Consider the following 12948-nt stretch of genomic DNA (forward strand, 5'->3'; position numbering starts at 1 on the left):
TAGCGGCGGCGCGCGACGTATCAAATGGTCCGCGCCGTGCAGGATAATCCGGTTTCCTGACGCGCGAGAACGAAAGAAAAAAAGAAAAAAGAGCGAGAAGATGAAAAACGCTGAAGAATGTGATGTGACACTCGCACAAAGGCCGCGACGGCAAAACGTCGTTCCGGATCTTATGTAGATCGTTGGCTCGTTTTTTCTCTTCTTTTTCTTAACTTTCTTCACCGTTTATTAGCGTTCCCCATTGAACGGATAAGAGGCCCGCGGCTTCGTGCAAGTCATTAAAATTCACCCGCGCCGCTTACTTCTCGCTGCCCTCGCCGCCCTTTCAGGCGGTCGTGTCGAAGCAAATTGAAGCGAAACGCAGCATTTTGTCGACACTGCGCGAAACCGCGGATTAATTACGCTTTCCTTTCACGACCTCGCTAATCTGTCGCCGGATCGCTCCCACGAGAACCGGTAGCGTTTATCCTCGGACGGATTTGGGGGTAATCGATGAAATCGCCCGGCTTAATAACAGAGCGGGTATCGTGCGTGTATTGTGCGAATTTTCGACGCTTTTCTCGGGGGGAAGAGAAGAGCCGGATACGTTTTCATTAGAATCATTAACGAGCTTAATCGCTGGCCATTCCGCGCGCGCTCGCGGCACCGAGGAAAGGAATGACCTCGCGTAGAGAAGAAAGAATTGCGCACACACACACACACACACACATACGCGCGCGCTAATCGCACCTTCCACTTTCCTCTGTCCGATTACGAGTGTAACCGTTTGTTGCGCGTACGGCAAGGTCTCCAAATAATTGCAACCTTCCGCAACGACGTCCTGGCGCGAGCGACGTTCGCCGAATCATCGGCGTTTTCTCTCCCTCCCCGCCCTCGTCCGACGCTCTTGGGCATGAAAGAGGTCAGTCCTCGGACTTTTGCGCAATACCGTAGGTAATCGTTATTAAGCAACGGAGATTATCGCCGTCCGAGTCTCGAGCGCGGCGTTCAGCGAACGCAATCGATTGCGGTACATCGGCGGGACGAGAGAACAGGACGCAGGGCGAGCACGAGAGAGAGAGAGAGAGAGAGAGAGAGAGAGAGAGAGAGAGAGAGGAGGGGAGGGAGAAGGGAGATCCAGTTGCTGGCATGTCGCGCAATAAGGAAGAGGCGATCGCTTCCGCGACAGGTTCCGCGGCTAGGATCAGGATCATTCCGACGCGCGATCTAATGGACCTGCGGCCGGCGGACCGTTCTAATCGCTCTGCGTTTGTTCTAGCAGCAGGAGACCGGCAAGCCTCCTCCTAATGTCACCCCGAAGATGGCCAGGGATCGTTCCGGGTCGGACTACTCGGGTCACATGAGCGACACCACGACGTGCAGCTGCGTCGCCAGCTCCATGGACAAGGTGGGCCCGGTGATTTCCTTCGGGGGGCGGGAGGGCGGGGGAAGCGAATATCTTTTGACAGAGAAAACTCTTCTCATTCCTTTCCCGAGAGAGAGAAATATCTTTGTCTTTCGTCGAACCTTTCTCTCTCGAAACGCCCAGGATGCGCGATCGCTTTACATCCGCGTCAAGCCCGTATCGGACAGACCGTTGGAGACCGAACGTTGCGGATTGAAGATTAAAATTTGATTTATTTATCGTCTCTCCTAAATTTGACATCTAAAGTTTGATAAGATTATTTAAAATTTACTTAATCCGCCAAAATTGCGCGCTCACAATCAGCTGGAGTTTAGTCGCTTTGATAAAAACAATAAACTAATTTGATCGGAAATCGACGGATTTCAGTTTGTTCATTCTTGAGTCCTGATCGGTATCTCAAGTGGCTCAGTCTTTAGCCCGCGGTCCGCAATCTCCAATAGCCGGCCTGATACGGCCTCAACGTCTGTTTGTGTTGCAGTGCTCGTTACGTGGCTGCGGGATGTTCCAGGAGCCATTCTTCCTGCACCCGCCGGGCTCCCGGCCGCGGGACGGCATCTACATCAACCCGATGAGCGCGTATATCGGAGAGCCGCCGAAGCCGAAGGACACGGAGTCCTTCTACCTGCACAGCCCGCACGATCTCGTCTACACGAGGATCACCCGGCTGTTCGGCGATGCCGAGAAGCCGCGGAACGGCGTCGCGGCGGAGCGCCATGCGGAGAGGAAAGACGAGACTCTGACTGGTAAGTAGCACGTCCCAGATATTTCATCGCTAAGCTAACGCTCGCGCTACACACGGTGTCCCAGAAGTATTGTACGCGGCCAACGCGGCCGTCGAAAGTGAAGGGGTTCCGAGGAAAGTCGGAAACGGGAGAATTTCGCGCGGCGTGGCCTTCGTCGCGGCGAGGTTTTAAATTTCACCCAGTCCCCAGTTGTGAAAAATATTTCCAAAACCGACGGAGTAGAAGGGGCAAGAAAAGATCTCTTTTGCGCGGAAGAAAACGAAGCGATTCTCAGCGCGAAGAATTTTTTTTAGGGACAGAAATCCGCCGAGTTACGGCGATCTAAATTCCGAGATCGATCGTCAAAGTGCCAAGAGTCGAAAGTGCGAAGGTCTTGAAGCGAGATACCGCGAGATACCGCGAGATTGATCTCCTCGGTCAGCTGATCGACTTCTTCCCGAAAGAGCTCGGGATGAGCTCGGACGAATAATTCTGGGTCACCCTGTGCACTCCGTCGGCTCTCGGCAACTGTTGTGGCTCCAGAGCGACCTCGATTCGCGTCCAATGTTCGACATCGTCGATCTCTCTCTCTCTCTCTCTCTCTCTCTCCCCCTCTCTCTCTCTCTCTCTCTCGCTCTGTCTCTTTTCTTCGCGACGATATTTACAAAGTCTCATGTTCAATTAAGCAAAACCGCGGCCATCTGCCTTCGCGGCGGCATCTACTTCGCGGACCTAAATGCCACCAGCTTCGAGTGCCGCAGAAACGAGATCGCAACTCCCCTCCTTGCCTCTCTCTCTCTCCCTCTCTCTCCCTCGATCCAGTTGTGAAAATCACACGCGAATCGTAACCTCACGCGACACTCTGCGCATCAGAATGTAATTCACAATTTTCAAGGTGGACTCGCGATCGATCGAACGACGAGTTCGAGCAGTTCCTGCTGCCGATGCGATACGCACGATGCGCAAAGCTGCCCGCGCTGCTCCTCTCATTGAGGGGAAAGAAGGAATGAAAGAAAGAACGAAAGAAAAACGGAATTATACCGTAATTGTCGAGCGAGCGAAAAAAGCTGCACGCGCGTCGTCGCGAGCGACGCGCGTCTCGCGCGAAACCGGGTTAAAGACTCGCGCGCGATTTACCGCGCGGATACCGTTAAGCCGTTACAGTGCAGCGGCTCTTAATGAGTAAGAGTAATAAGAAGCGCGATCGACGGGCTTATCGAGGCCTTCGGCGAGTCGCGAGCGCGTTGCCCATTTTATCGCGGGGATCGCGAATCGAGCGATCCTACACAATGCAATTGTGTGCGGGCTGAGATTTTCGTTCCAAAGCGCTCGCGCTTTTTAAACAGCGATTTCGCTCGGATCGCGAGATGCGTTTTCGACCCGCGAGACAGCACGGGCCGCGTTGCGTTTTCACGCCTCGCGTTGCGTATATTCGCGCGCGACTTTGGCTTGCAGTGAAAGTGGACGTGCACATCAACAACGGCGGCTTCAACCGGTCGCTTCATCCCGGCAACGGACACGCGGCCCGCTCCGAGATCGCCCCGAGAGAGTCCTCGGAGCACGCTTACGAGCAGATCTGCGTACGACAGGAGGAGACTGGCAGCGTCGGCTCGTCGTCGCGCAAGAAGCTGGCTGACAACACCTCCGACAGCAGGTAACGCCATTGTGACGTCGCAAACGTCGTGAATTTAGGCTTGGGAGGGTCGAGAGCGTAAGAATCGTTCTATTATCGATGAGCATTTTACGGGAAACAGCCAATTTGGTCGCCGGTAAGTCTTGACAAGATTTATCCGACGAAACAAACACGCAACATTTAACCCTTGTTAACCCTTGTTGACCCTTCGTCGGCGCACTGGGTCTGTGAGATCCGAAAGGTTTTCTGATGTATCTTTGCTTAAATATCTGCAAATGTCCAGAGTAGTGATCGGCAAATATCGATCGACGAAACAAGCATCGATTCTTGTTTTCTGGAAAAATCGATTATCAGACCGATATTTTTGGGACCGATTATTTTTCTCGTCGATTATATCACTAGATTTGTTAGTAAATTTTTATCACTAGGGAATTTGTTTACTACTAAATTAAAGCCCGTCTACAGTAGCTGCAAAAATAAAGCTGTAACAGTAAACAGTAAAAAATAAACCAACAACAGTTTCGACTATTATATCGATATCTATCATAAGGACAACCGACTTTGATTGGTTTATTTCTTGTAGCTTACGCTTATAGCCTTATTCTTATATATAAGCTTATGCTTGCAGCTACTGTAAAAGGGTCTTTAAGGTTTTAATAATATATTATTGTTAATTATATTTATTGTTGCAACATATAACTCTTCACATTAATTTAAAATTGACTAGGGAAACATCGATTATTATCGATATTTCTAAAATATCGATTATGCAAAAATGATTTTTTTGATAATCGATTAAATCGAAGACGATGCTTTTTTCTGACCAAGTCCATCCCCAGTCCGGAGTGTACAGATATAATTTTCAGCGTAGAAAAAGTGTGAATTTGAAAAATCCGTCGAGATCATGTTAACGACTTTGAGTCATGCATGACAGTTGTTAAAAACGGATAATACCTAGAGAGTAGCGAGTAGGAGAGAAAAAAATATATTGATGCTGCAAGTTGAAGATATATCTCACGCTTTAAGAAAAGCACGTTTCTACGCGCCGTAATTTCACAAATTCACAACAGCCGTAGGCTCTTAATTTTTCGCTCGCATCAGTTTGGCACCGACGAGTGCCAAACTAGAGTTAACACAATGAGCCGTCCATTCTTCGTTACCGCGAATCGGCGAGAACATGATGAGCGCAGCATAACGCAGCGTCAGCCGCTACGAAAGCAGTCGCGGCGCGACTCGGTGGCGACGCTTCTTGGCACAACACGTAAGCGCACCACGGCTGCGGATCGTCGCGAAGGAATGATCGCTCGCCGACGACGCGCGTTCGAGGAAACGGAAAAACGCGATATCGCTATCTGTTTCGGCCGCTTATCGCGCAGATATGCGCGGATCTCGATCGGGCATCTCGCGAAACCTCTGTTCTTCGTCGTTTCAGTCGTTCTCGGAAAACCGACAGGCGATACAGCCGGTCCAGCAGCGCCAGCGAGTCCTCGAACATGAGTAGCGAGATCCACTGCTTGTCCTCGACAACGTCTACCCCCTCTTTGTCGCGACACAGCAGCAACGAGCGGATCGGCAAGGGTGTCAAGACGAATCCCGACGTGTCGCATGGTACGTTCAAGTCCCCGGATTCCTGAAGGGTGACCGCACTCTGCCGCACGTTGATCTTACTTCGAGTAACCACTGCAACGGCGGGATCTCTTCCCTTTGAGTGTGACTCGCGCTTAACGCTAGAACTACCGACGATTGTCTTAACGCGATCTACTTCGAGCGGTCGAAATGACAGGTTTCTCAAAAAATACGTTAGTCAAGGACTTGACTTCGAACTTGTTTATTTCTTCTAATTTTATTTAACGTCCATAAAAAATATGAAATGAATCGTTGTATGAATTGGAGTGATTTTCGTGAGAAATTACAAAGCAGTCGCTCGGTAGTTCTGGTATTAAAATGCGAAACGAAGAGTACTTGTACAGTGTACTAGTGTGTGTGTGTGTGTGTGTGTGTGTGTGTGTGTGTGTGTGTGTGTGTGTGTGTGTGTGTGTTATTTGCGGTTGGCAATTTCTCAAGAGATAACGAGACATCGTTGTGGCCACTCTTGCGGGAGTCCAAAGGTCCCAAACGGTCCAAGACAAAGCAAAGGACCGGCTGACCTCGCGATTCTGTTCGCAGAGAGGAAGGACTCGTCGAGCACGCACGTGGAAAGTGAAAAGGAGACCCGAGCGGCCGGCAATGGCGGACCTAGGTAAGTAGGGCAGATCGATATACCGGATCAAGACGCTTCACAAAGCCACTTTAGCTACCAATAAGGAGGAAAGATCGATCGAAAGTCGATCGCGCACGGCCGGCCGCCGCTGGTCCGCGCGTTACGATCGATTCGACTCGCTCCGATCCTTCGATCAGCTCCTTCTCGGTCGCTCCGTGATATTACGTAGATGGGGCAGGATACGGGATTAGAAGCGGCGCGGACGGCCGCTTTCTTGGTCGGACGTCTCCGGTCGTTAGCGCGCCTCGGCAGAACGAATGCGGATAATCGACCCGAATAGCGAATATACTCGAATGAGGGCGCGAGCGAGCTCTTCAAGTCGATCAGCGCGGACCCTGGCGACACTCGTTCGCTGAAAAGCCGCTGGAAACGGCTCGAGCGAAGGAATCTCTTTCGAAACTGGACGGACGGTCAGTGACAGAACAGTCGGATCGTCTTCTTTCCCCTCGCTCATTTGACACCTCTTAATATCTTTTGTCTTTGGGTACCTTTCTTCCTTATCAGCATCTATTATTAAAGACCATGACGAATCGTTGTTATCAATTATCGTCGTCTTTGTTCGCTGGTAAAACCTCACTCGAGCCGATCAGAACTGACACTCATCCGCCAAAAGTACCTCTTTCGAAACAAGACAGACGAAGACAGACACAGTCGTATGGCTTTTCCTTTTTTACTTTCACCCGTATTTGCTGCCTCCCGTTTTGTTATTTCGTCTTCATTCGTTATCTTCCGGTGTGTCTATTATTAGGGACTATGATCGATCATTACTATAATTATGATCGCCTTCGCTAGTGCTCATAAAATTGTTAAAAGCTTGCTAATCTTCCCGACGCTTTTGCGATTTTATATTACCCGCTATCGGGTGTCAACCGCAGCTGCTTCGACTGCAGCTATTAGCTTCACCTCCTATTAGTCTCCTGACAAAAGTCCCTTTCACCGATCCCCCGGTCGGATTTCCTCCTGCAAAATTTTGCAGGAGGGCAATTGCCCGAGACACTTTTTTACAAGCGCCAGGATGTCTTCTGTTGTTTAGTCTTTCGAAACCACCGCCACCCCCGCCGCCGCCGCCACCGGACAAGGATGACGACGTGGTGGTCGTCCTGGTGAGCGCCAAGCAGAGCGCGGAGAGCATCGCCGTCGGCGAGAAGAAAGAGCCGCGGAGCACCGGCCAGGACGGAAGGAGCGAGTCCTCCGGTAAGGAATCGCGCGGCGTGTTCGCTTCCTCGTGTCCTTTCGCTCCCTTACGAAATGCGCGAGCGTGAAAGTTGCAGCTCGACTTTGAGCCGCGAGCGTGAACCGCGCGGGCTGACATTTCCGCGCGCGTACGTACGCGTTCACCGCGAAAAACGCGTTTCCCGTTCTTAGACCGATTCATATCGTACGTTCGCGCCCGCGGCCAGTCGTCGACTTCAACTACGACTTCGACTTCGCGACGACGGGGGCCTCCGTGAGGCGGAGAGAAAGCGCGCTACTTCCGGGACACCCTGTATAGCGTCGCGAGACGGACACATTCGCGTTTATTGAGACGTAAACACGGCGGCACTCTGTGGTAGTTTTCACCTGGCGGATCGCGGACGGAGCGACGAGAGAATTGTTCGAAGTTCCCCGAAACCGCGTCCACGCGATCCACCCATCAGCTATCCGGTTGCCGGCCGTTCACCGGTCTTACGACGTACCGGTCTTACCGATAATTCTCTGAGGATTATCGCACGCGAGTTTCTCACTCACGAGGCCGTAATACCTCGACGAACGTGGAACTTTGCTTAATGACTCCTCGTGGCGCTGACCGCCTCGCAGGGTTAGCGCAGCGATAAGCAAAAGGATCGATAAACGTAATCGATTGCATGCAACAAATCAAATTTATCCGTTTGTTCAACAAGTTCGTACAGATTTGTGTCCAAAAAAGCTCCAATAGTCAGGCAGCTTCTTTTCGCTCCTCTTCCTTCCGGGAAAGGGCCCTTCGAGAAAAGCATGCAACATTTTCCTTTTGAATTGCTTTGAATTGAGGTAATCAATGAAAATCAACGCAGCTGCTCAAGCGCCACATCCCCGAGGCGTCGCGTCGCGAGCGATCTCCGGGAATCTCGAATTATGCCCACCGGTCTCGAGTGGAGCGTCTCTTCCGGATAGGAGAGCGACGGAAACCCGTCCCCGGCGAATGTATCGGACCAGCCGGCACCAGGAAGCCGCGATCGCGCGCGAAGCATAATAACCGCTATAGCGAATCCGTAATATCCGCAATATTGCTGCATTTTTATCGCGGTGTTATCGCGCAACCGGGCGTGCCGCGTCGCGAGCCAGCGCGCGCCTACATTTCCCAGCGCGCTCTCCGATACGTGTCATCGTGACGCACGGCAATTAGCTGATACGACGACGAACGGCAATTAGTGGGATCGGGCGAATCAGTTAATTCACGGATGTTAATCTGCGCCGCGGATTTAATTGGACCGACTCGGCTCGGCTCGGCTCGGCTCAGCGCCACATCGCGCCACGCCGCGTGTGATCTCAGACGGCTCATGCCGTCTCGCGATTTGGCCCACGCCGGTTCGGCCTTTAATTAAACTGTTAGCGGATCATGCCGAGGTAGCCTCACTTACTAGACCATAGCGCTCACCGGGCATATAATATACTTACCTAGATTTCACTTGCTCGTCGGTAACGACCGTCCAGCGCGCTAGGATATAACACAAGAACCCCCCCCCTCTCTCTCTCTCTCTCTCTACTTCTCTTCTACTCACTTACCCCTCTCCGTTTGTCCCTCCATCGTTGTCTGTCTCTCTGCGCCTCTCTTTCTCCTCTCCCTCTCTCTCTCTCTCTTTCTTTCTCTTCCTCTCTCTCTTCCTCTCTCTCTCTCTCTCTCTCTCTCTCTCTCTCTCTGTCCCGTTCGTTCTTCTTCTTACTCACCGCCGCTGTCTCGGAACAGCGACCAACAAGTCCGACGTATCCTCCGGCGAGCATCAGCAGCCGGAAGTGCCTCCCGCCAGTGCGCCGGTGGACGCGGACGAAATCAAAGCGAGCCAGGCGTCCCACCTGGTAAACAGGCACATGGTGCTGCCGTTTATACCGCCCAAGTTCGCCAACGCGGACTCCAACACCCTGCTGAAGCCGTCCGAGTACCTGAAGAGCATCTGCAAGGCGCCGTCGAAGAACAGCCTGTCGAAGGCGAGGTCAGTGACCCCCCCCTCCCCCCCCGCAGTTACGTGCGCAGTGTCTAACTTCGCGGTTTGCCTCGCTTCATCTCTCGTGTGTTTCGGGGTACCTGCGCGGTTTGCCAGTCGGCGGAGAGGTATCGTACGTCGATGGCAGTTCCTCGTCTCGTTTGCCGGCTATGCTGTAACAATGTAAAATCGCAGCGTCTTTGATTCTTTGCCGGTGACGCGGCGGAAATGTGCAGAGTTCAACGCGATTAATAACGCCTCTCTCTCCCCGGGAGATCTGCCTTTCCCGCGGAAAAACGACTGTTTCTCGCAGCGAGATACGATTCGATGAAAAATACCCAGATAAAACGCAGACTGATATATTATTAAGTGAGAAAAAAGTAATAAGTGAGAAAAAAGTAAAATTAAGTGGGAAAATGGCTGATAAGAATCAACGGAGGTTGACAGCTTGCGATTAGCTAATTATTGCGGAAGAATGATAACGTCGATATATATAGTATAAATAATATATCTTTATTCATTCGACGTTCGGAGCAAACTAAATTTAATAACATTACATAATACATCACAATATCATCAATTGCAAACTTGATATTACAATGTTAAAAATATCTTCTGACGGCACACACGAGCGGAAAGGATAAATCCGAAAACTCTTCTCTCTAGACTTCACCTCGCACGAGTGAGCAAAATTACCCCCCCCCCCCGTTACAAATTTTCCGCCCGCGTAACGATCCGAAAATCGCATTCGCAGGTCAGTGGACAACTTGGACATCCAGAGCCGGAATAACGAGCAGGCTGAGGAGGAGGCGGAAGGCGCGGAGGAGGAAGAGGAGGAGGAGGAGGAGGAGGAAGGTGCGCGAAGGAGCGAAGAGGCCAAGGGGTCTCCTACGGGCCCGCCGCCGCCGCCGTTGTCGCCCTTGCAGCGAGCACGGGCTAATCAAGTAGCAGGTACCGGCGGCAACGAGTCCGAGAGCTCCAAGAATCCGCAACCCTTGGCGACGATCAGCATTCAGGACCTCACGAGTATCCAGCTACGACGGACCGGCACGAAGATGAACGCTACCAAGACGTTCTCCGCTCCGCCTCCTCGCAGCGTGTCCATGACTAACGGTAAGCCAATGACACACATACACGCGTTTGCGGGCACGCAAAGGATCCAACGGCTGCGACGCTCATCGTCGAGCTGACGTCTCGACGAGCTCGTCTCGGCTGTAGAGATATTTTTTATTATTGGGAAGATACATCCCGTCGTATTATGACAATGTGTTAAATCTTGACGTTGGTTTTTGAACGCCATCGCGCACGATCGCGCCGTCGTGACGAATCTTCATCTTCGGTCGATTGTAACTGTAAAACCAGAGAAGGAAAGAGAGGAGTAAGTCCAACATCTTCGCGACTTGGAATGAGTCCCGACGAGATCGTCCGCTTCAGTTTCAGAGCCGTTCTTCGTGCAAAAGACGGACCTGATCGCCGAGCTGAAGCGCACCAAGGACATACCCGGCATCAAGAAACTGAAGGTGGAGCGGGCGCAGGTGGAGAAGACTCAGGAGCAGAATCTCATGTCGGAAATCAATAAAGCCTTCAGCGTCACGAATTTCGTCGATCAGGTAGGCAATCACGGCCGCGCGAATGAAGGATCTCGCGGAGAAGCGTTGCTTGACCTTTCCTCACGGTGTTCCCGCAGATTCCGGAGAAGGACAGCTCAGGAAACGTGATACCGATCTGGAAGCGGCAGATGCTGGCGCGGAAGGCCGCGGAACGCGCGAAGAAGGAGCTCGAGGAGCAGATAGCGCGGGAGAACGAGGAGAGGCGGCAGAAGGCGATCCCGCCGTGGAAGCGACAGCTTCTCGCCAAGAAGGACAGCGAGGAAAAGAGGTGCGTGCTAGTTTGTCGTTGAGAGTCCCAGCACGCGCGTCACTGATGCGCCGCGAACGCGCCGCAATCTGGGAAAATTCGGGATCGATCGGGACGCGAGGTGTTCGCGACGAGATGCGGAGGAAAGCTGCGCGTCATCGAGTCGAGCCGGACTTGGAAGTATCCCGCGCGGGAGGGATATCCACTTTGCGCTGTTCCGCGAGCGATTGAATTCCGTCCGTGTTTCAGCGCGTATGGAGATCAAGTGCTGGAATCATGTCGAATGTTACAATTGCCCCTTGTTGGAGTTGACCTTTCGAGGCTCGCGCTGTACAAAATTACGCAACCCGCGGACGCGCGTGATATTACATACGCCGTCGATTGAAAGATCGGCCCGGCCGAATCGGACGAGCGTGCTTGGAAGTTCGCCTCCAAGCGAGAAGGACACCTTTTCGAGCCTCGCTGTCGGAGAGACGCTGACGGAGAACGAGTGTCAAGTGTCCATCGTCTCGGTTTCGTTGCAGACTGAACCAGACACAGCAGGCGTCCGCGTCGGCCGCTTCCGCCGTCGCCGCCGCCTCCGCTGTCGTCGTCGTCGCTGCCGCCGCCGCCGCCGCCGCCACCGCCACCGCCACCGCCACCGCCACCACCACCACCGCTACGCCGGCCAAGTTCGACGCGACGACGAAACCGAAGAGGGACGCCTCACCGGCGACGTCGAGCGTCATCAAGAAGGAGGAGAAGCCCGAGGCCGACGAGAAGCGGGAGGACTCGACCAAGGACGATTCCGACGATGGCCAAATTATACCCTGGCGGGCGCAATTAAGGAAGACCAACAGCAAACTCAACATCCTCGATTAACGATCGGGCGGCCCAAGAAAATACGCGCGGTCGCGTCACGAAAGCGAGTTTAAGCACCGTGAGAGAGAGAGAGAGAGAGAGAGAGAGAGAGAGAGAGAGAGAGAGAAGGAGAGCGAAAAAAATTCGGGAGAAGGACAAGACACGGTGCGCGCGAGTAATTCGCGCTTTATCCCTCGGACTACGGCGAGTCTACTCGTGTAATCGGAGTTAATATAATGTAACTTACGCAATCCGGGTAAAATGTGAGCGAGAAGAGGAGGAGGAGGAGGAGGGGTGTCTGTCTGTTCTCGCTAGCGGAGATATAAATGAACATATAAGGTGATTCATGGTATTACACAACGCACGAAGCGTCTTCGATGCTCTCGAAGACTAGCACGTACGTACACTCGTATAAGATACTCCACCGCGGAGTCGAGCGGATATAGTCGAGAAGGATACTTTTTTTTCTCTTTTTTTTTTTCCAATGTACTCCATTTGCGTCCATATTGCGCCTTTGCGAAATATCCTCGCACGTGTCACCGCGTGGTGTGACTAACATTGTACCTTCGAACGTATGCATACACATATATATTTCTTTTTTCCCGACGACAATACGTTTGCGGAATTATAATTCGCGAGGGGTATATGCGAGAGCGTTCCCGGATACAGGAGATATAGAAACTATCTTACAACTGCGCAGAGAGGCGGAGGAAGAGGGACAGAGAGGGAGAGGGAGACCTGATCGTCTCTCATCAGTCGGAGAACCGACTGCGACCAATGTACATACGAAAAAGTTTGATGATTCCGTTTGCATTATACAGCTTGAGGTAAACTGCCAGACCTGACGAATCCTAATTAGTTAATCGCGATCCTGCACTATCGACGCGGCCGCGGTAAGATTCCGCTCGGCCCGGTCGGTCGTTTCCATTCGACGAAAATTCCACGCGCGCCGCTTAATCGCTAAGCGAAGCGAGGAGGAGGAGGTGAAAGGTGAAGATCGAGGAGCAGCGGAGATTACGGGCGTATCTCGCTGACTTTCGCTGTGAGGAGAGGAGAGCAGAGGAGAGGGATCT

General features: G+C 52.3%; 2 protein-coding genes across 6 annotated transcripts in view; one reads left to right on the forward strand and one right to left on the reverse strand.

The window, feature by feature from the left end:
- hgo (homogentisate 1,2-dioxygenase) overlaps positions 1-9124 on the reverse strand; it is a 26848-nt gene extending 17724 nt beyond the window's left edge. The window contains exon 1 of one of the 2 annotated variants that reach the window (XM_025300257.1): positions 8925-9124. In XM_025300257.1, coding sequence (XP_025156042.1) covers positions 8925-8978 — 54 coding nt within the window. In that variant the 5' untranslated portion in view covers positions 8979-9124. The remainder of the gene's footprint in view (positions 1-8924) is intronic. The other variant, XM_025300256.1, reaches the window with a different exon arrangement.
- Positions 1-12948, forward strand: part of f (espin protein forked) — a 19353-nt gene extending 6405 nt beyond the window's left edge. Inside the window, exons 2-12 of one of the 4 annotated variants that reach the window (XM_025300254.1) lie at positions 1259-1387; positions 1914-2148; positions 3583-3781; positions 5193-5368; positions 5927-5999; positions 7054-7214; positions 8944-9187; positions 9933-10291; positions 10613-10788; positions 10866-11056; positions 11560-12948. In XM_025300254.1, coding sequence (XP_025156039.1) covers positions 1259-1387; positions 1914-2148; positions 3583-3781; positions 5193-5368; positions 5927-5999; positions 7054-7214; positions 8944-9187; positions 9933-10291; positions 10613-10788; positions 10866-11056; positions 11560-11896 — 2280 coding nt within the window. In that variant the 3' untranslated portion in view covers positions 11897-12948. Of the gene's footprint in view, positions 1-1258; positions 1388-1883; positions 2149-3582; positions 3782-5192; positions 5369-5926; positions 6000-7053; positions 7215-8943; positions 9188-9932; positions 10292-10612; positions 10789-10865; positions 11057-11559 lie in introns of all 4 variants that reach the window. The other 3 variants (XM_025300255.1, XM_025300252.1, XM_025300253.1) reach the window with 3 other exon arrangements.

This window comes from Harpegnathos saltator, unplaced genomic scaffold (assembly GCF_003227715.2).
Source record: "Harpegnathos saltator strain DR-91 unplaced genomic scaffold, Hsal_v8.6 scaffold343, whole genome shotgun sequence".
NCBI classification, from domain to species: Eukaryota; Metazoa; Arthropoda; class Insecta; order Hymenoptera; family Formicidae; genus Harpegnathos; species Harpegnathos saltator.